General features: G+C 37.9%; 1 protein-coding gene and 1 pseudogene across 1 annotated transcript; one reads left to right on the top strand and one right to left on the bottom strand.

Annotated features, from left to right (window-relative positions):
- LOC121987027 overlaps positions 1–14,981 on the bottom strand; it is a 109,160-nt pseudogene extending 94,179 nt beyond the window's left edge.
- A 1,004-nt stretch (positions 14,982–15,985) lies between these two features.
- On the top strand, positions 15,986–18,865 carry LOC121987026. The gene is made up of 6 exons (XM_042540940.1): positions 15,986–16,200; positions 16,741–17,734; positions 17,829–18,335; positions 18,423–18,584; positions 18,680–18,688; positions 18,800–18,865. The coding sequence occupies exons 1-6, from the start codon at positions 15,986–15,988 to the stop codon at positions 18,863–18,865; spliced, it is 1,953 nt and encodes a 650-aa protein (XP_042396874.1).
- Positions 18,866–23,521: the final 4,656 nt, after the last annotated feature.

Genomic DNA, 23,521 nt, shown 5'->3' with positions numbered 1-23,521 from the left:
AGAATGGCGACCGACATTATTGAGCTCGCGAGTTTGGCTAACTCATCAGCTGCTTGATTTTCTGCTCTGGGTATCTTCTGGACAATAACTTCTCTAAAATCGGCTTTGAGCTTCTCGAAGGCTTTAGCGTAGAGCTTGAGTCGAGCACTATTAATTTCGAAGGTACCAGAGAGCTACTGAGCGGCCAGCTGCGAATTCGAGTGGAGCGTTACCCGACCGGGTCCCACATGCCGGGCAGCCTGCAAGCCAGCTATGAGGGCCTCATACTCTGTTTCATTGTTGGTAGCTTTATAATTCAGCCGGACGGATAAGAGCATCTTTTCTTCTTGAGGGGAGAGCAACAATATTCCAATCCCGCTTCCGAGCCGAGTGGACGACCCATCCACATATATTCTCCACATAGCTTCCGGCTCCGGCCTTTGCACCTCAGTCACAAAATCGGACAAGGATTGCGCTTTGATCGTCGATCGGGGATGGTATTGGATGTCGAATTCACTTAACTCTGTCGTCCACTTGATGAGCCGCCCGGACGCTTCTGGGTTTAGTAACACACGACCGAGCGGGCTATTTGTTTTGAAAATGATGGTATGCGCCAGGAAGTATGGACGAAGGCGCCGAGCTGCAAGGACCAGAGCGAAAGCCAGCTTCTCGAGCCCAGTGTAGCGAGATTCAGCATCTTTTAAAATGTGACTAAGGAAATACACAGGCTCTTCTCCGCTCGCCCTCACTAAAGCCGAGCCGATTGCATGCTCGGTTGAAGACAAGTACATATAAAGTGGCTCACCCGCAATCGGCTTGGCCAATACCGGGAGAGAGTTCAGATATGCCTTCAAGTCTTCGAACGCCCGATCGCATTTTTCATCCCAGTGAAACTTAGTGGTCTTGCGCAAGATTTTGAAGAAAGGGAGGCTCCGGTCGGTAGTTTTGGAGATGAATCTGGACAAAGCAGTTATCCGACCGGTCAAACGCTACACTTCCCTTGTATTTCTTGGAGGCGGCATGTCTTGGAGAGCTTTCACCTTGCTGGGATTTGCTTCGATTCCCCGCTCGGTCACTATGTACCCCAGAAAACGCCCTCCTTTCGCTCCGAACAAGCACTTCTGGGGATTTAGCTTGACTCCATATTTGCGCAGTGTTCGGAAGGTTTCCTCCATGTCTTTGAAGAGATTGGCCGCTCGGACGGATTTGATGAGAATGTCGTCCACATACACTTCCAGATTTCGCCCAATCTGCTCTCTGAATACTTTATTCATCAAGCACTGATATGTGGCTCCCGCATTCTTCAATCCGAACGGCATCACATTATAGCAATAGGTGCCATCGGCCGTGACGAAGCTGACTTTTTCTTGATCTTCACGGGCGAGCGGCACTTGATGATAACCTTGGTAAGCATCGAGCATACATATTAATTCGCAGCTGGCCGTAGAGTCCACCAGCTGATCTATCCGGGGCAGGGGATAAAAGTCTTTCAGGCAAGCTTTTTTGAGATCCCTGAAATCTATGCATACTCTCCATTTGTTGTTCGGCTTGGAGACTAATACTACGTTCGCCAGCCAGCTCGGGAATTGCACTTCGCGTATATGGCCGGCTTCCAGAAGCTTCTCCACCTCCGCCCGGATGATGGCATTCTGCTCGGCGCTGAAATCTCTTTTTCTCTGCTTTACCGGCCGAGCGTCCGGTCGGACATGCAACTCGTGCTGCGCTATGCTCGGCGAAATTCCGGGCAGCTCATGTGTCGACCAGACGAAGACATCATGATTTCTTCGGAGGCATTGGATCAGCTCCTCTTTCTGCTTCTCCTCTAGATCGGACGCAATAAAAGTCGTGGCCTCCGATCGGGTTGGGTGAATCTGCACTTCCTCTTTTTCTTCATAAATTAAAGAGGGTGGCTTTTCAGTGATGGCGTTTACCTCGATCCGGGGCGCCTTCCGAGCGGAATTGGCTTCTGCTCGGACCATCTCGATGTAGCATCGCCGAGCTGCTAGCTGATCTCCCCGTACTTCTCCCACTTTGTCCTCCACGGGGAACTTGATCTTCTGATGGAAGGTTGAGACGACCACTCGGAATTCGCTGAGCGCCGGTCGTCCCAAAATGACGTTGTAGGACGAGGGAGAGTCGACCACCACGAAGTTTATTGTCCTTGTCCTCCTGAGCGGCTCTTCTCCCAGCGAGGTAGCCAGCCGGATCTGTCCGACCCGTAAACTCGTAGAGCGGAGTTGTCATGGGCAACAGCTCGGCTCGATCAATTTGCAGCTGATCGAACACCTTCTTGAATATGATGTTGACTGAGCTCCCTGTGTCAACAAATACGCGGTGAATAGTGTAATTGGCTATTACCGCTTTGATGAGCAGAGCATCGTCGTGGGGTACTTCAACTCCTTCCAAGTCCCCGGGCCCGAAACTAATTTCGGGTCCTTCCGCTTTTTCTCGGCTACAGCCGACCGCATGAATTTGGAGCTGCCGGACGCTCACCTTTCTAGCTCGGTTGGAGTCTCCTCCGGTCGGCCCGCCAGCAATAACGTTGATCTCGCCTCGGGAAGTATTGCTTCTATTTTCCTCTTCCCGAGCGGATGGTTGAGACCGTTCTCTGGACGCTCGGCGATTCTCCTGCCTTGGAGGACGATGCCGATCGGGAGTTTGTTGCTGTGGTCTATCAGCTCGCGTCCGATCGGCTTCATGAGTTCTCTGTCGCCTGTCAACTGAGGGAGACCGTCGTCCGACATTCCGGGGCACAGGATGAGTCACGAAGGGAAGACTTTGACAATCCCTTGTGTTGTACGTATCCGTCCGGTGGAAGGAGCAGAACATCGGGGTCCATCTCTTCTTTGGCTTGGCCCGGGCGGCAGCTACCTCTTGCACATGGGACCTGGCGTGGGGGGATCGGATTGCTTTGGCCCTTGGTCCTCTAGGCGGCTGATGAGCGGCGTGCTGTTTCCGCTCGGCAGGGGGAGCCCACTCGGTTGGAGTTTCTTTTTTCCTGGGCGCTTGCGCTTCTTCCATGTTGATGTATTCGTTAGCCCGGTGTAGCATGTGATCGTAATCTCGGGGCGCCTTTCGGATGAGTGATCGAAAAAAATCTCCATCCACTAGGCCTTGTGTGAAGGCGTTCATCATGGTTTCCGAAGTGGCCGTTGGAATTTCCATTGCCACTTTGTTGAACCGCTGGATATAAGCTCGGAGCGATTCACGGGCTTCTTGCTTGATGGCGAACAGGCTCACGCTCGTTTTCTGGTAGCGTCGACTGCTTGCAAAATGGTGGAGGAAGGCCGTTCGGAAGTCCTTGAAGCTTGTGATGGATCCGTCCGGTAACCTCCGAAACCACCGTTGAGCCGATCCCGAGAGAGTGGTAAGAAAAACTCGGCACTTTACTCCATCTATGTATTGATGGAGAGTAGCTGTGTTATCGAACTTACCTAGATGATCATCTGGGTCGGTTGTCCCATTATACTCGTCGATCGTCGGAGGCACGTAGTGCTTCGGCAGAGGATCTCGCAGAATAGCCTCTGAAAATTGGCGATTAATCCTCTCGGGTGATGCGTCCTCTCGGGGGGCTTTCCCCTTTCTGTCATCTCATCTAGGCATTTCATCCGAAGAAGATCCCCTATCTCTATGAGCTGGTACGGCTTCAGGGGTGCGGAATAGGGCTCGATGAAATGCAACGGTGGCCGGTGGTGTTTCTGCTCGACCACCAAACGTTGATGTTGCTTGCTGCTCCGGCCGCTCGGCTGTGGCTTTCTGTTTTTGCTCCACGAGCTTGGCAGCCCTTATCTCGATCAGAGCGTCGAGTTCCTCGTTCAAAAGCGTCACCATGTGTTGTCGTCCAGCCTCGTCCATTGTTTCCGATCGGATGCAGGAGCGTTCCCACAGACGGCGCCAAATTGATCCTGTCCGAATGCTGAATCAACGGACGCTGGGCACGTGGCGCTCTCAGGGTTGCTGATGTAGATTTCCGGCTAGTCTCACGAAACTTCGGCGAACCTGCACAGAAGTCGGGCCGGGAAGGAGTTCCCGGCGGCGACCCTCCGACGCTCAAGTCAGGTAAGCAAGTGGTGGAAAAGTAGCTTCAAATCTTGTAGAACGCGTACCTCCGGCAAAGTCTGCGGCTCTTTATATAGAGCGGTGAAAGAGCTTCTACACGCCCACCGAGGCGCGTACGTGTCCGCAGCCCATACCTCGGTATGGGTTTGTCAGAAAGCTTACCTGACGCCATACTGCAACAGTCCCACCGCGCCTTCGATGGGACAACAGGACACCCCGTTGTCAGACTAGGAGTATGACCTAGCCATACGACTTGACAGCTGTCAGCAGATGTTCCTGTCCCTATTTACCCACCGCCGGCCAGGACGTCCGTCCGGCCGGCTAGACGAAGAGCGCCGTCCGGACGGCCCTAATTCCCTGCGCCGGCCGGGCGGCGCACCCATTACGTCCTGCCTTCTCTTAGGCCTTCCGCTCGGTCATTATTTACTGTTTCATTGAGCGTCGGAACCCCGATCCCTGTCAGGGCGCCTTTTACTATCAGATGTTTACTGGCAGACTGATCGACCTGCCCTTTTCTCATGAGTCCGGTCGGCTCACCCTTCTTCGACGGACCACCTGGCCCTTTGACCTCCACGGGGCGTTGACCCCTCCTTTGACCTCCACGGGGCGTTGACCCCTCGTTAGGGGGTCCCGGGCTCTTACCACCGGATCAAGCTGAAAAGGTAAAACGTTTTAATAAGTTTTTTAAATCTAACAAATTTAGATCACAGTCAAGTAAACGTCATCAAAAGAGAAGAATAGTCCGTTGCTACAATTGCAACGAAGAAGGGCACATCAAGGAGGACTGCCCAAAATTGAGGAGCAAACAGAAGGATAAGGAAAGGAGCAAGAATCCTGCTCGAACCAAACACAATCTAAAGGCCAAGTGGGATGATTCGTCGTCCTCTGAATCAGAAGTCGAAGAATTCTCGGGAGTAGCACTGATGCCCAACAGTCAGCTAGAAGAAACGTCTAGCTCAGAGATGAGCATCGATGAAGGGGGAGGAACATCAGAAGAAGAAAGCAGCAGTGAAGGGGGAGCGTCACCAGATCAGGTAAGTAAGGTACGCAATCTAACCCCATCTCAGTCTTTTCGATTTATTAAATCGCTTTCTAAAGACTTATTCGAATTAGAAAAGTAAAATAAAGAATTGAAAATGAAATTAGCAAAAACATGTCCACTTGAGATGTACGATAGTATAAAATCAGAAAATGATAAATTAAAATTAGAAATTGAAAAATTGAAATCTGATGCATTCTTAAATAAATTTCCTAAATCAAAATTAAGAACTTATGGAAAATTAAATTGGTACATTAGAAAACACCAGGGTCAACTTAGAAAAGTGCCGAAAAATCATGTACCCCCTAAGTTTTTGACTAACCCTGTAGGAAGGAACCTTTATTGGGTTCCAAAATCTCTGCTAGTTTAAATTTCTCTTTTAATTAAAAGCTTACAGTGAGAAAATTAAACATTGAAATTCTTTATGGAAGTTTTGTCTAAAGAAGTGGTTGTTGCTCCAATAACCAAGAAGGCCTAGTGCCTCGCCACGACCTGGAAGTTAAAATATTGAAAGAAAAAGTTTAATTAACTTTCTGAAAAAGCATTAAAAACTAGAATTAAATAATGTTTTGAAAGTTTATCAAACATTTTTTTAAATAAACAAAAAATTTCTTTTACTTATTAATTTTTTTTGAAAATTCTAACTTAAATTTTTTTTTCATTTTAGTTAGAAATTTTTCCTGGAGAAATTCTAAAAAACTTCATTTGACTTAGAAATTTTTTTGGGATCATTCAAAAATTGAGTTTACTTAGAATTTTTTTTTGAAAAATTCAAAAATTTATTTGACTTAAAATTTTTACTTGAATTTTTTTTTTTGTAAAAACCTTTTGACTTGGGAAATTTTTTACTTAAAAATTAAATTTTTTAGAAGATTATTTTTTCTTAGAGAAATTTACATAACTTGTCAAATTTTTTACTTAGAAATTTTTTTTTTACTTAGAAATTTTTTTTACTTAGAAAATTTTTTTCAGAAAAATTCATTTTACTTGTAAAATTTTTTTTGGAAAAATTCATTTTGATTAGAAATATTTTTTTTCTGGAAAGTTCTATTTGAATATTCATTTACTTAGGAAATTTTTTGAAATATTTCCTCTAGTTAAAACCCTATTTTTGCTGTGATCAAAGGGGGAGAGAAAGGTACAAGTTAAGGGGGAGTTAGAAAATTTAAATTTTTTAACTAAAATGTGTTACAATTTTACTTATTGCAATATTTGTACTTAACATGTTAGTTTAGTAATTTTCCGTTAAAATTACTTTTTATGTCTATGTTTATCCTAACTTGAACTTGGGTTGATGCACATCAAAAAGGGGGAGATTATTGAACCCCGTGATAGTTTTGATGTGATCAACCAAGTTGGTTAGGTCCTGCTTTGTGTTTGATCCCTGTGTCTGAGTGGGCAGGAGCTTAGGAGCGCAGGAAGTCGAGCGGAAGATTCAGCTAGAGAGAAGGACGGCACGAGAAGGGAGCCAACGGGCTCGGTGCGTCCGAAGGACGAGAGAGCTGCGGAAGAGTACTCCGGTGGAGCCAGAAGAACATGTGCGGCGTTCGAGGGACGAGAAGCCGGATGAAAGCCTGCTCGAGGAGAAGGTCGGGAATTGGGTTCGGGTGAGCCCTATTCAGGTTAGCCGGAATCACCCAAAAGAACAAAGTATCGGAAGCCCACGCAAAAGAGCTGGAAAAAGGAGCTGTGCTGGAAAATCCAGCTCAAGGCGCCTTCAACAGTCTTGAAGGCGCCTTCAAGGCTTGTTCAAGGCACCTTCAACAGTCAAAGTTGACCGTTTGTGCAGCGGATAAAGTTTTATCCGCTGACCGAGCTGGAGGCACCTTGAACCCAGTTGGAGGCGCCTTGGACTCTCGGGATAAAATTTCTAGGACCTATATAAAGGCTCCTGGAGCTAGGAAAGAAACAACAACTTAAGCAATCAACTGTGTACTCTTTCCTAGCAATAGTTCTAAGCTTCCAAAGTGTAAAAGGCTTCTCCGCCTTCAGCAAAGGAGATTTTTCTACTGAGCTTTTTCTACTGCCCTGGATTAACAACCTCCTTGGTTGTAACCAGGTTAAATCCTGTCTACTACTTAATTTCTATTTCCTTGCTTGCTTTAATTTTACTATTGCTTTTCTGAGTTGAAATCCGAGGAGGGTATAGTTAATTTTTGTTTGCAGCAATTCACCCCCCCCCCCTCTTGCCGGCCTCCGCTGCACCTACAGTTAATTCATAGATTTTGTGAAAAAAGTTATAAGTGCCGATTAGTATCACCCACAATAGCTCATATTTGTGGTTTGCTTTAGCTTGCAAATCAGTCTCCACTATCTTAAAACAAAGCAAATTAATTCATACATTTCAAAGACAAATATAAAAAAGTTAAGAGAATGAGAAAGATGTTATAGTTTTCAGGATCAAGGTAGGCCAATGAGACAAGGAAATTAATGCCAACATAAGTAAGGAACCTTTTTCACCCTGGGGCCTACCATTTTTCACAGTCTTCTTTGAGTCAAGTAGCTAAAAGAAGAAGAAGAAACAAAAAATGATAAATCTGCGACAAAAATATCTTTGTAATCCACGTGGTGTCAAAGTACTCAGTAGAGGTAAATAAAATAACAAAAATTTTGATATACAACACAAACTATACTAACATATACCGAACATATATACCAAAAGTTTTGGTACAACCAGTATTGGAATTTAGAATTGATACGAGATTTAGGATTTTGATACGGTATATACCATACTGATGCCAAAAGTTTAGTATAAGTGGTATAAATTTATACCATTCAAAAATTCAATACACTGAAGTTTTGGTATATCAGATTTTTAGCATGGTATCAGTGTATATTTTTATTATACCAAAATTTTTAGGATAGAATATGTTATGGTATAAAAAATTTTGGCACGATATACGACCCCTAGTGCTCAGCCCAATCAAATGCCCAAACTAGAATATGATGTTGAGAGCAAAGGTTATTCGTTTCACTACACATCAAAATAATTCATAAATAAATAAATTTAGAATAAACACACATAATAATCTTGAGATCCCAATACAACAACTTCAGATATATTAGTAGCAATTACAACCAGCTCTACCACCAGCCTGAGACAATACTTCACAAGTAAGATGCTCTACTTTGCATAGTTGAGCTAGGTATTTCCTTTCATTATTGATCATATTAATTTATAGATCTTCTGAAAAAAAATAGAAAGTTATAAGTGCTAATTGTACCTATACTCACCCTTTAGATTTACTAACAATGACTAAATAATGAGTTCAAAAATTAGTATCACCCACAATAGCTCGTATATGTGGTTTGCGCCAACTTGCAAATCAGTCTCCACTGTCTCAAAACAAAGCAAATCAATTCATACATTTCAAAGATAAATACAAAAAAGTTTAGAGAACGAGAAAGATGTTATAGTTTCCAAGATCAAGGTATGCCAATAAGAAAAGAAAACAATAGCCAACATGAGCAAAAAAAACCTTTCCCACCTGCTGCTTGTCATTTTTCACAATTTTCTCGAAGTCAATTAGCTAACAGAAGAAGAACAAATAGTGATGAACCTCTAACAAATATCTTTGTAATTGACCGGGTGTTAGGATGCTCAATAGAGGTAAAGAAAATATCAAAAAAATTTGATATACCACACATATCATACCAACATATACCGAACATATCAATATTAACGGTATACCAAAAATTTTGATAAGGTCGGTATCAAAATTGAAATGAGATTTAGGATTTCGGTATGATATATAAAGTACTGATACCAAAAATTATTATAAACAGTATGAAATTTATACCATATCAAAAATTTGGTAAATCGAAGTTTTGATATATCGAAGTTTTGGTATACTAAAGTTTCTGTATACTAAAGTTTCGATATACTGAAGTTTTGGTATACCGGATTTTTGATACCGTATCAGTATATATTTTCTTATATCAAAATTTTCAATATGGTATCATATAAAAAAATGATATGGTATACACCCTTAGTGCTCAACCCTATCAAAAGAACTCCTGCCCAAACTAGAATATAATATTTAGAGAAAGGACACCCTATCACTACAAAGATAATATATAAATAAATAAATTTATAATAAATGTACATAATCTTGATATCCCAACACTTTCAGGTATATGAGTAGCAATCACCGTTAGGTCTATCACTATCTTAAGATAATACTTCACAAATGTAAGGTACTCTGCTTTGTATAGTTCAACTAGATGCTTTCCTTCATTTATTGATCATTTTAATCCCTAGATTTTGTGAAAAAAAGGAAATTTAGTTATAAGTGCTAATTATACATATAGTCACATCTGCTGACAATGACTATATATTAAGTGCAAACATCAGGCTGATTAGTACCACCCACAAAAACTCGTATATGTGGTTTGCTCCAGCTTGCAAATTAGGCTCCACTATCTCAAAACAAAGAAAATCAATTCAAACATTTTAAAGACAAATAAATAAAATTAAAGAATGAGAAAGATGTTACAATTTTTAAGATCAAGGTAGACTAATGAGACAAGGAAACCTGGGCCAATAACGGTTGATTTAGATATATTGATATAATGGTATACCAAAACTTTTGATATAATTGGTAACTAAATCGATATGAGATTTAAGATTTCAGTATGGTATATACTGTATCAATATTGAAAGTTGAGTATAAATGATATGAAATTTATACCATATCAAATATTCGGTATTTTGAAGTTTCGGTATACTAAATTTTGGGTATAGTATCGGTATATATTTTTCTTATATCAAAACTTTTGATATAACATACGTTATCATATAAAAAAAATTGATACATTATACAACCCCTAGTGCTTAGCCCTATCAAATGCACTCTCAGCCAAACTGAAATTTGATGTTGAGAGCAAAGATTTTTTCTATCACTATACATAAAAAAAAAACATAAATAAATAAATTTATAATAAATGCACATAATAATCTTGAGATCCCAACACCACCTATAGGAGTAGCGATTACTACTAGCTCTGTCACCAACCAGAGGTAATACTTCACAAATGTAGGGTACTCTACTTGGCACAGTTCAACTGGGTAATTCCGTTCATTTATCGATCATGTTAATCCATATATTTTGTGAAAAAAAATTTAAGTGATGATTAAACCTATAGTCACCCTTATATTTACTGACAATGATTAGATAATGAGTATAACAATCAAGTCGATTAGTATCACCCACAATAGCTCGTATTTGTGGTTTGCTCTAGCTTGCAATTCAATCTCCACTATCTTAAAGCAAAGCAAATCAATTCATATATTTCAAGACAAATACAAAAAAGTTTAGAGAATGAGAAAGATGTTATAGTTTCCAGGATCAAGGTAGGCCAGTGAGACAAGAAAATCAAGGCCAACATAAGCAAGGAATCTTCTCCACCCTGGTATCGACAATTTTTCACAGTCTTCTCTGAGTCATGTAGATAAACAGAAGAAGAAGGAACAAATAGTGATAAATCTGCGACAAATATCTCTATAATCCACATGGTGTCAAAGTGCTTAGTAGAGGTAAATAAAATAACTAAAATTTTGATATACAACACATACTATACCAACATGTCAAAAATTCTGTATATTAAAATTTCAATATACTAGTTTTTGGTACGATATCGGTATATATTTTTTTATGTTAAAATTTTTAATACATTATATGGTATCATATTAAAAAATTGGTACATCATACCACCCGTAGTACTTAACTTTGTCAAAAGTACTCCTACCCAAACTAGAATATGAGAAAAGGATGTTCCTATCACTACACATCAAAATAATATATAAATAAATAAATTTAGAATAAATGCACATAATCTTGAGATCCCATCACAACACCTTTAGGTATATCAGCAACAATAACCATTAGCTCTGCCACCAGCCAAAGGCAATACTTCACAAATGTCAGATACTCTGCTTTGCATAGTTCAACCGGATGCTTCCCTTCATTTATTGATCATGTTAATCCATAGATTTTGTGAAAAAAAAAGAAAATTTATAAGTGCTAAGTATACCTGTAGTCACCCCCAGATTTACTTACAATGACTAGATAATGAGGACAAAATTTAGGTCGATTAGTATCACCCATAAGAGCTCGTATATGTAGTTTGCTCCAGCTTGTAAATCAGTCTCCACTATCTCAAAACAAAGCAAATCAGTTTATACATTTCAAAGACAAATACAAAAAAGTTTAGAAATGAGAAAAATGTTATTGTTTCCAAGATAAAGGTAGGACAATGAGACAAGGAAACTAAGGCTGACATGAGCAAGTAACCTTTTCCACACTGGTGCCTCCTATTTTTCATAATATTTTTTGAGTCAAGTAGCTAAACAAAAGAAGAAGGAATAAAAAGTGATGAACCTGAAACAAATAGCTTTGTAACCTAAGCGGTCTTATGGAACTCAATAAGGGTAAACAAAATATCAAAAATTTTGATATATTGCACATATCATACCACCATATACAGACATTTCAATATTAATGTTATACTAAAAAATTTGGAAAGGTCGATATCTGAATCAATATGGGATTTAGGATTTCGTTATGGTATATACCCTACTGATACTAAAAGTTATTATAAACAGTATAAATTAATGCTATATCGAAAATTCAATATACTGAAATTTCATAATACCGAATTTTTGGTATAATATCAGTATATATTTTTCTTATACCAAAAATGACCAAGAGGCCTTTTAAGGCAAAGGGGTATAGAGCTAACGAAGTGTTGGAATTGGTTCATTCTGATTTGTGTGGGTCTATAACTATCCAGGCAAGAGGTGATTTCGAATATTTTGTCTCTTTTATAGACGACTATTCGAGATATGGGTATATTTACTTGATGCGCAGCAAGTCTGAGTGATTTGATCAGTTCAAAGAGTATAAGGCTGATTTGGAGAAACGTCATGGACACTACGGTCTGATCGTGGTGGAGAGTAACACTTAGGAGAGTTTAGGAGTTACTTATCAGAGGTCGGGATTCAATCCCAATTGTCTGCACCTGATACACCCCCACAGAATGGTGTGCCGGAACGAAGGAATATGACTCTTATGGAATTGGTTAGATCAATGATGAGTTATTCAGAATTACCAAATTCATTTTGGGGATATGCTCTGGAAACGACGGCGTACATTCTGAACTTGGTACCTTTTAAGTCAGTACCCTCTACTCCTACAGAATTGTGGAATTTGTATAAGCCTAGTTTGAAACATATTCGGATTTGGGGTAGTCCAGCACACGTGCTGAGGGGAGACGTTGATAAGTTGGAATCACGTACAGAAGTTCGCTTGTTCGTAGGATATCCTAGAGGAATGAAAGGTGGTTTGTTTTATAGTCAAAAGGTCATTGTTAGCACCAATGCCCAATTTTTAGAAGAGGACTATGTAATGAACCACAAGCTCATGAGTAAAATTATTTTTGAGGAAATAAGAGAGGACACTTCTACTTTAGTATCAACGGTACAAGATGAGATATCACAAGTAACTGCAACACGTGTCACAAATGATGCACAATTACAAGTAGTGTCTCGTCGTAGTGGGAGGGTTGTTAGGCAACCTGAAAAATTCATATTTTTGGAAGAGTCTTCGGACTTGATCCATGGTGAACATGAAGCCCTGGACATAGTATACAGTATCATATAAAAAAAATTGATATAGTATACCACCCCTAGTGCTTAGCCACTCTTGCCCAAATTGGAATATGATACTAAGAGCAAAGAATGTTCCTATTACTACACATCAAAACAATACTTAAATAAATAAATTTAGAATAAATGTACATAATCTTGAGATCCCAACACAACATCTTAAGGTATATCGGCAGCAATTATAGCTAGCTCTACCACCAACCAGAGTCAATGCTTCACAAATGTAGGGTATTCTATTTTGCATAGTTTAGCCGGGTACTTCCCTTCAATTGATCATGTTAATCCATTAATTTTGTGAAAAAAATGGAAAGTTATAGGTGTTAATGATACCCATAGTCACCCCTAGATTTACTGACTCGATAATAAATAGAAAAATAAGGCCAATTAGTATCATCCACAAGAGCTCGTATCTATGGTTTACTCCAGCTTGCAAATCGGTCTCCACTATCTCAAAACAAAGCAAATTAATTTACATATTTCAAAAATAAATACAAAAAAAGTTTAGATAATGAGAAAGAATGAAATATGTTACAATTTTCATGATCAAGGTAGGCCAATGAGATAAGAAAATCAGGGCCAACATGAGCAAGGAACCTTTTCCACCTTGTTGTCTTCCATTTTTCAAAATCATCTCTAAGTGCTTAGTAGGGGTAAAGAAAATATCAAACAATGATAAACCTAGGATAAATATCTCTAAAATTGACATAGTGTCAGGGTGCTTAGTAGGAGTAAAGAAAATATCAAAAATTTTGATATATCGGCGTATCATAGCAAAATATCATGAACATATCGATATCAATGGTATAGTGCGGTCGGTATCGAAATTGATATGAGATTTAGGATTTCAATACGTTATATACGGTATTGATACCGAAAGTTTAACATAAAATGATATTAAATTTATACTATATCAAAAATTCGGTATACCAAATTTTTGGTACGATATCGATATATATTTTTTTATACTAAAATTTAACTCTGTCGTTAATTTATTAAACCAAATCTCTTTCCCAAATTCATCCCATTATTCCTTACTTATTTAGCAATTGAAATTTAATTTGGTCTTTAATTTCTTAAACATAATCCTATTGTTCCACTCTTACTAATTTAACTATCGAATTAAATTTAAGTCCTTTTTTGTTTTTGTTTTTCTTTATTAATTAGTACATATTTATTAAAGTCCCACATTTTATAATTTAGATATTTATTGAGTATCTAAGTATTTGTCCATTCCTATTTTACTTAATAACTTAGATTTTAATATTTGGATGGATAATTTAAGGTACAATATTTTATTTTTAAAAGAATTTTTCATTTAGTTTCACCCATTTTAAAAGTTTTAATAGATGAAAAGCTTTTGTCTAATATAATACTTATCAAATTGAAATTGAAATGAAGATAAATAAAATAACGGTAAACTATAGATAAATCCCTATTCATGAATGTTTTTTTATGTCGGCTCCCTCTTTAAACAAAACTTATTTTACACTCCCCAAATTTTTTTTTTAACTTCCTAATACATGAATTTACAAATTTACCCCCTCATTAATTCTTTTACTCTCCCCCATTTCTTTCCCAGCCACATCCATCGGACATAACAAAAGAAAAGCCCTAATCCTAACCAAGCACGTCAATCCTCACCTCTCCCCCATTTCATTCCCAACCACATCTATCAGTCCATCTCTACGAAGGAAAAGCTCTAACCCTAACCAAACAAAGTCATTTGTCCGCCAATCCCACCGATGACAATGTAAAGCTCTAATCGTCGAGATCCACCAACCGACCGACCAAATCCATCGACGAGGAGACTGAAGCAAACGACGAAAGAAACAAAGTCGAAGTCAGCCAATCACCTCAAAAAATAGTAAGTTTCTTCGCTATTTGGAGTTTTTGATCGATTAATCTTATTTTGTTCGATTTTCACATTACATTATTTGTTTGTTGTTTGTTATTGTTCAAATTTTTTGGCTTCTCGCTTTTTAGCAGGTCATTGTGTGATTTGTACAATATTTTTGTGCTATTTGGTGGTGGTTTTTTTACATTTTAGTATCCTTTTTATAGATAAATGAGATATCTAACTACTATGAACCTATAAATTCTTCAACTGAATAATAAATGTTTTAAGAGAGATTAACTTTATGTAAGAAATCAGTTTCACTCCTTGATATATCAATTTACAAATTTACCAATTGAATTACTTTACCTCTCCCCTATTTCTTCTTCAAACATGATCTCCATTCGAAAAACCCTAACCAAACAAATCCATAGAAAATCCACGACCATGCAAAATCCTAAACACTGAGATTCAGTGACCGGCCAAACACTCCGACGAGGAGACTGAAGTAGGCGTCGAAATAGATAGTCGAAGTTTCTTCACCTTGCATTAAGCCTCTTATTAGTCCGATCTCGTTGCTTCCAACTAGTCACCTTGAAAAATAGTAAGTTTCTTCACTTTTTATAATTTTTTGATTGATTAGTCGCATTTTGTTTGATATCCACAGTTCATTATTTGTTTGATGTAAGTTATTGTTCGAATTTGTTGGCTTCTCGATTTTCAACATGTCATTGTACGATTTGTACAAAATTTTGTGCTATTGGTGATGGTTTATTATATTTTGGTGCCCACTAAATTAATGATGACATGTTTTGGATTAAGAATCTCTGCAAACCACTTTGATTTATTATATTTTTTTTAATCATTATTCAGTGCTTTCTTGCTGGAAGGAATTTGCACGAGGATAACCACTTTGGGAGGTTGGACAAAGGGATACTTAGCAAAAATGTGATACTGCAATGGGTATATTAAATAGATTCTTTGTCCAAAATATGGAACACTTTGTATTGGATATTTTTATTTTAGAGAGAGCAAGCATATAGAACCAACTAATAGAGGTTATAGAATTTTAGAAATTACATTGTGTGTTCCACTTCCTAAAGACAATTTTCTAATGTTATATAAGAATAAAGGCCGATAATATTTGAATGAGTATATTGTTCCTCATTTATGATGTGTTATGAAATTGTATATTATTTCTCAATTTATTTTGTAATGTTATGATTTGATTATGAAATTGCATAATGTTTTCTAATGCAATTTCTCAACCACTTAGGTGACGCAGGTTTTTGTTCAATTTCTTAGAGAAATGGAATCTGGATCAGGATCTTCGAATTTTTCATTTCTGGGTAGTTGCAAGTATAAAGAAGACCTCTATATGATTTCAATTTTTAATGGCTTCAGTCTAATGGAGTTGTTTCTTAATCTTGGAAGAAAATGTGAGGAGATTGCTCCACAAAATGTGATCTTGCAATATCTAGCTCCACATCAGAATATGTATGTGACATTGAATGAAGATGATGACGTCCGTATTATGACACATCTTTACACGTCTATGAGATTGGCAATAATTAATATGAGAGCGGTGAAAAAAGATGATATGGGTTCCCACAATCTTGAAAGGTAAAAAATTTCTGCCTTGATTTTTTTTTTATAGGAATTGGGTTGATATTGATGATGATGAAATTTATTTATTTATTTTTTTTTGCTTTGCTTGATATTTCATTTGTAGATTACAATTGCTGATGATATCTTGTTTAGTTATTTATCATTTTTTATCATATGTTTCATGGAGATATGTTATAGGTGTGCTTCTTGTGAATCTTGATCATGCGTGAGTTTTAGTTTTGAAGACATTGGATCATTTGAACTATTAAATAGAACATGACTATATTCCATTTACGTTGCATTAATAATTTATTAAAAGGTAAAAAATGAGAGATCAACAAAATATTGAACTACTTAAAATAGTTAAAAAATGATATCCTATTGTTTAGATTTCATACGCATCCACATGTTGTATTGTACACATTTCAGTTTCATTAATAAGTCTTTGATAATTATTTAAGAATTTAATGCTGTGTGTTTTGGTATATAGATAGTAGGTTAACTAAAATTGTTTTATGCGTACAATGATATTATACTCACTGTTAAATTGATAAGGTTTGAAACTGAAGAAGAGACACAGACTAGTAATGATGACCATCTTGAAGTGGGGTTGGTAAGAAATTCCATAGACGTTTGGAGTCATTGCATCCGTGGAGAGGGCCAAATATTCAAGGATGCTGCAGAATTTCGAAAATGTGCTAAAAATTATGCAGTTGCTACGAAACGGTCATTTTTGTATAAAAAGAATGATAATAAGAAGGTTATTCTTGTCTGTAGCACAAGCAACTGTTCTTGGAGAATATATGCTTCAAGACATAAAGCTGACAAACTTTTTGGCATTAGAAAATGCAATCTAATTCATACTTGTGGAGATGACAATCTTCGTAGTAGAGGACATCCTAAAGCTGATGCTGCCTGGGTTTCTAATATTGTGATGGACAGATTGAGGGGAGAGCCCTCGTATCGACCATGCATGATGTTGAAAGATATTCACAGAGCTTATGGGGTTGAGCTTAATTACAACAAGGTTTGGAAAGGGAAGGAATTGGCAATGCATGACATTCATGGTGTAGAGGAGGGGGCGTATGATAGATTAAGATGGTATTGTAGTGCTATCAAAGAAACTAATCCTGGAAGTTTTGTCGAGTGTGAAATTGATCATTGTAGCAATAACTTTAAACGATTATTCATCTGTTTCAACGCATGTGCAACTGGTTTTATCAATGGATGTAGGCCCTTGGTTTTCTTGGATGGCACTCACATAAAGAATAAATACAAGGGATGTATTTTGGTTGCTGTGGCAAAGGATGCTAATGATGATCTTTTCACATTAGCATACTCAGTTGTAGATGCTGAAAATGATGATAATTGGGGATGGTTTTGTTTCCAACTTAAAAGTGCTCTACTTTCACATCGCTTTATTGGGTTCCATGAGTTTACCTTTTTCTCTGACAGACATCCTGGGATAATCAAGGCTATTCAGTTAGTATTCCCAGGTAGTCCTCATGCCTGCTGTTTAAGGCATTTGGTAGATAATTTCGTGAAACAGGTTTGTCTAATGGTATACTTTTGTTAGGAAACATTACTTTTTAGATATTACTTTGTGCATACTAGTTTATATTCTTTTTTTTATTTGAATGTAGGTCATGCGAAGCTACCCACTTCATAACAAAAAATATTGGTCATCTGTTTTCAAGAAAGCTGCATATGCCCTATCGAGACAAGAGTTTCAAGAACATATTAACAATATAATACGGTCAATGCCACTTGCTAAAGACTTCATAGTATCTTCGTGTCCAGAAAGTTGGGCAAATGCATGTTTTCTAGGAAATCGTTGGGGTGTCATGAATAATAACATAGCCGAATCGTGGAATAATTGGGTTAAAACAGCACGGTTTCTTCCTATTGTGCCCATGGTGGACCATATACGCATTCAAATTATGGACATGATGCACAGACGACGTGAAGCAACAATGGGGATGGTTAAAAGATTGAGTCCATCAAAGGAGAATGCTCTTGCAAAAACATATGCTGAATCTCGCAGCTTAAAACTACGTAAGGCATGTGGCTGGAGTTTTGAGGTTGTGGATGGAGATAAATCATTTGCTGTTGATTTGTCTGTTATGACTTGTTCGTGCAGAGCATGGCAGGTTAATAGGTTTCCATGCAAACATGCATGTGCAGCAATAGAGTCAAAGTCATTGTCATTATATGATTTCTGTGACAAATACTTTAAGATAGAGTTGTATCGTGAAAGCTACAGAGGAATCTTAAATCCAATCCCTACATGTCACATGTATGAGTCCAATCCCGAGCACCCATTTGTAATCAATGCTCCTGATGTTCGAAGCCAACCAGGTAGAAGAAGAACTCAAAGGATACCTTCACAAGTCGAAAAAGTGTGACAAAGTGTGGTCGATGTCATGGGCGAGGCCATAACCGACGCAGTTGCAAAGAAGCCATTAACTAACTCTGCTTTTGTTTTGTGAAATAGTGTGAAACTGTTTGATTTACAAGTAAATTGCTGAAATTTCTTTAAGGAGCATGTACTCATATATTTGAACTAAAGATTATGGTTGTTCTAAAAACAACTAATATGTTTTCCAATGTACAGGAAAAGGGGGATGATAGAACAAAGAAGAAGCGAGGATGCATCGACAAGAAGGTGTACTCGATCTAGCGACAGTATTCGTGGTCGGTTGTTGCGTTGATGGTCCTTTTTTGTTATTGTATTCTATTAAGTCAGTGACTCCTATGTGTTGGTGCAACCTTAGGTCAAGGTTGACCTGGTTGACCTGACTCGAGTTGACGTGACTCGAGTTGTATTTTGATGTTTGACTTGGGAAGATTGTCGGTGCAACCTTAGGTCAAGGTTGACCTAGTTGTGTTGCATGTTGATGTTTGACACTCGTGAGAGAGTTCTATTCTTGATGTGGGACAAGAATAGATGTTTGAGAGATTGTTGGTGCAACCGTAGGTCAAGGTTGACCTGGTTGACCTGATTCGGGAAAAAGTCCAAGCAGGGAGCTTGGCACTGGAAAAGTCCAAGCAGGGAGCTTGGCACTGGAAAAGTCCAAGTATGGAGACTTGGCACGGAAAAGTCCAAGCAGGGAGCTTGGCACGCGAAAAGTCCAAGTATGGAGACTTGGCACTGGAAAAGTCCAAGTATGGAGACTTGGCACGGGGAAAGTCCAAACAGGGAGTTTGGCACGGGGAAAAATCCTAGTGAGTGAAGCTAGGTGAAGGTGAAAGTCCTGGTGAGTGAAGCCAGGCATTCGGGAAAATCCTGGTGAGTGAAGCCAGGTGAAAATCCTAGTGAGTGAAGCTAGGTGAATGAGAAAGTCCTAACTGGGATGTTAGGCAGTGTGGAAAGTCACAGTGAGTGAAGCCGGGAGGAAAGTCACAGTGAGTGAAGCCGGCGGAGAAAGTCCTAAGCGGGATGTTAGGCGGTGTAAATCCGGTGAGTGAAGCGGTGAAAGTCCAGTGAGTGAAGCCGAGCAAGGAAAATCCAGATGGATCGGGGATGATCGGACTTGGTGTTGGAAAGTCCAAGTAGGTCAAAGGATTGACCGGACACTTGGCGAGGAGTTCTAGCAGTCAAGGGTGACCGGATGCTAGGGATGAAGTACCAATAGGTCAAGGTTGACGGATATTGGTTTGAAGTCTTGGGACTTGGTTTGGGCAAAACCAAGCTCGGATCGGTCACCGGACCGATCCGATACTGTTGCTCGATCGGTGCCGGTGATCGATCGACAGCTCTGTTCGATTCTTGATCGGTCGGTGACCGATCAGTTAGTTCTGATCGATGCGGACCGATCGGACAACGATCGAGGCGCAAAGTTCGGGAGAAGAGCTGATCGGTCTACGGACCGATCAGAGGTTCCCAGATCCTGATCGATGGTCCCCGATCGGTCCATGGACCGATCGACCGATCAGGGAGGGAATAGATGGATCTGTGACGATATGACTGATCGGTCCATGACCGATCAGGGAAGCTGCGACGCAACGGCTAGATTTCTTCGTGTTTTCTTCGCTCTTTGCAGGTTATAAAGGAGGGCTGCTGCGAGCCTCACTCTTCTTCTTCTTCCTCCTTTACGTTGGTATTTCTGCTTGAGCTTTGTTGAGCTCGTCCAAAGCTTGTGAGCTTCCCGATGGAACAATTCTGTTAGAGTTTTTGAAGCTTTGCTTCATCCGGACTCGACGAGAAAGCAAGATTGGTAGAGTGCTTGAGTATTCTTATTGTATTTCTTGCTTATTCTTTGTACTTGTACTCTTTGTTTGCTGTTGCAAACGTTTGTGGCGAGGTTTCTCCACCCACAAGGAGTATATTGTATTAGCCGGTTCTCCGGGGACTCATCCACCGACGGATTGACTGGACTCGTCCACCTTACGGACACGCCGAGGAGTAGGAGCCCTAATCTCCGAACCTCGTTACATCCTTGCGTTGAGGTTTGATTTCTTCTCCTGTTTTCGTTTCTATTTGTATTTCCGCTGCACTAACCTAATCGTAGGAAGAAACGAGTAATTTGGGGTCGGCTATTCACACCCCCCTCTCTAGCCGCGTACGAAGGATCCCAACACTATGTACTATTTATGAAAGGTGAGCTTATTAGTAGTTGATGTTTGAGAATGGTGTGATATCTATATTTCATACTTTTAGTAAGTGACTTGTATTTGTGGTTGTTGTGTCAGTGTATTTTCTAGTTCAGTCATGAAATTAAATGTTTAGTATACTCTTTATTTCCATGTCATTTGTGGATATAGTAACATGTGTAATAGGATCTTGTCAAAATTTCATCAGTAAATAATGATAGTAAAATAATAATGGTAGCAACTTGTTTTGCTACTTAGTTACTAATTATATGTGAGGTTGCAACAAGATCATGATGGAGGTGCCACTAGAACTTTATACTTAAATTTCTTAAAATAATACACAATCTAAAACAATTCGTACTCAATTTTTCACAATGTATACTAAAAATTTACTATTCTGTACCAATAATTTACTTGCCCTTGGCATAATGATGGTAGTAAAATTATTATGGTAATAACTTATTTTCCTACTTAGTTACTAATTACATGTGGGGTTGCTACTAGATGATGAATGAGAAGCCTCTAGAACATTATACTCGAATTTCTTAAAATAATACACGATCTAAAATAATTCGTACTTAAATGGTCACAATGTATACTGAAATTTTACTATTTTGTACCAATAATCCACTTGCTTTTGACAATTTCTTGGTAGTGAAATAGTAATGGTAGCAACTTATTTTCCTACTTAGTTGCTAAATTACATATGAGGTTGACTCGAGATGATGAAGGAGACGTCACTGGAACTTTATACTCAAATTCCTTGAAATAATACTCAATCTAAAATAATTCATACTTATATTTTCACATTATATACTAAAATTTTACTATTTTATACTTATATTCATAATTGAGTTTGCATCAAGATCATAAAAGAGGTGACACCAGAACTTTATACTCATTTTTTTTAAAATAATACTTAATCTAAAACAAATGATGAAAGAGACGCCACAGGAACATTATACTCGAATTTCTTAAAATAATACTCAATATTAAACAATTCATAATTAAATTTACACAATGTATACTGAAATTATACTATTTTGGTTTTAATAATCCGCTTGCACTTGGTATTTTCTTGGTAGTGAAATAGTAATGGTAGCAACTTATTTTCCTACTTAGTTGCTCGATTACATGTGAGTTTGTATTAAGATCATGAAGAAGGTGTCATTGGAACTTTATATTCAAATTTCTTAAAATAATACTCAATCTAAAATAATTCAAACTTAAATTTTCACAATGTATACCGAAATATTACTATTTTATATTAATAATCTGCTTGCCTTTGGTATTTCATAATAGTGAAATAGTAATGGTAACAACTTATTTTCCTATTGGTTGCTAATTACATGTGAGGTTGAGTCGACATGATGAAGGAGACACCACTTGAATATTATAGTCAACTTTCTTAAAATAATACTAAATCTAAAACAATTCATACTTGAATTTCCACAATGTATACTAAAATAATATCATTGTGTACCAATAATCCGCTTGCTCTTAGCATTTTCTTGGTAGTAAAATAGTAATAATATCAACTTATTTTTCTACTTGGTTGCTTAATTACATGTGACTTTGCATTAAAATCATGAAGGAGGTGCCACCTTTTACTCAAATTTCTTGAAATAATACTTAATCTAAAATAATTCATAATTAAATTTTTACAATGTATACTAAAATTTTACTATTTTGTACTAATAATCTACTTGCTCTTAGCATTTCCTTGGTAGTGAGATAATAATGGTAGCAACTTATGTTCCTACTTAGTTACTAATTATATGTGAGTTTACATCAAGATCATGAAAGAGGTGTCAATTGAACTTTATACTCAAATTTCTTAAAATAATACTCAATCTGAAATAATTCATACTTACATTTTCACAATATATACTAAAATGTTACTATTTTATACTAATAATCCGCTTGCTCTTGACATTTTCTTGGTAGTGAAATATGTAATAGTAGTAACTTGTTTTCCTACTTAGTTGCTCGATTACATGTGAGTTTGCATCAAGATCATGAAGGAGGTGTCATTGAAACTTTATACTCAAATTTCTTAAGATAATACTCAATCTAAAACAATTCATACTTACATTTTCACAATGTATACTGAAATATTACTATTTTATACTAATAATCCGCTTGCTCTTGGCATTTTCTTGGTAGTGAAATAGTAATGGTAGCAACTTATTTTCCTACTTAGTTGTTTGATTACATGTGAGTTTGCATTAAGATCATGAAGGAGGTGTCATTGGAGCTTTATACTCAAATTTCTTAAGATAATGCTCAATCTAAAATAATTCATACTTAAATTTTCACAATATATACTGAATTTTTACTATTTTGTACCAATAATCCGCTTGCTCTTGGCATTTTCTTATTAGTGAAAAAGTAATGGTGAGAACTTATTTTCCTACTTTGCTGCTTGATTACATGTGAGTTTGCATTAAGATCATGAAGGAGGTGTCAATGGAACTTTATACTCAAATTTCTTAAGATAATACTCAATCTAAAACAATTCATAGTTAAATTTTCACAATATATACTGAAAGTTTACTATTTTGTACCAATAATTCGCTTACTCTTGGTATTTTCTTATTAGTGAAAAATTAAGGGTAACAACTTATTTTTCTACTTGGTTGCTCAATTACATGTGAGTTTGCATCAAGATCATAAAGGAGGTGTCATTGGAACTTTATACTCAAATTTCTTAAGATAATACTCAATCTAAAATAATCTATAC

This window comes from Zingiber officinale, chromosome 5B (genome assembly GCF_018446385.1).
Source record: "Zingiber officinale cultivar Zhangliang chromosome 5B, Zo_v1.1, whole genome shotgun sequence".
NCBI lineage: Eukaryota > Viridiplantae > Streptophyta > Magnoliopsida > Zingiberales > Zingiberaceae > Zingiber > Zingiber officinale.
Note: the sequence above shows the minus strand (reverse complement) of the source record. Positions and strands in the feature narration are given on the sequence as shown.

Excerpts from the sequence above, each read along its gene's own strand:
- LOC121987026 (XM_042540940.1), top strand. The coding sequence starts at position 15,986 with ATGGAGTTGTTTCTTAATCTTGGAAGAAAATGTGAGGAGATTGCTCCA. Across the intron at positions 16,201-16,740 it reads GGTTCCCACAATCTTGAAAG|GTTTGAAACTGAAGAAGAGA; the intron begins GTAAAAAATTTC and ends TAAATTGATAAG. Across the intron at positions 18,336-18,422 it reads GTTCGTGCAGAGCATGGCAG|ATAGAGTTGTATCGTGAAAG; the intron begins GTTAATAGGTTT and ends AAATACTTTAAG.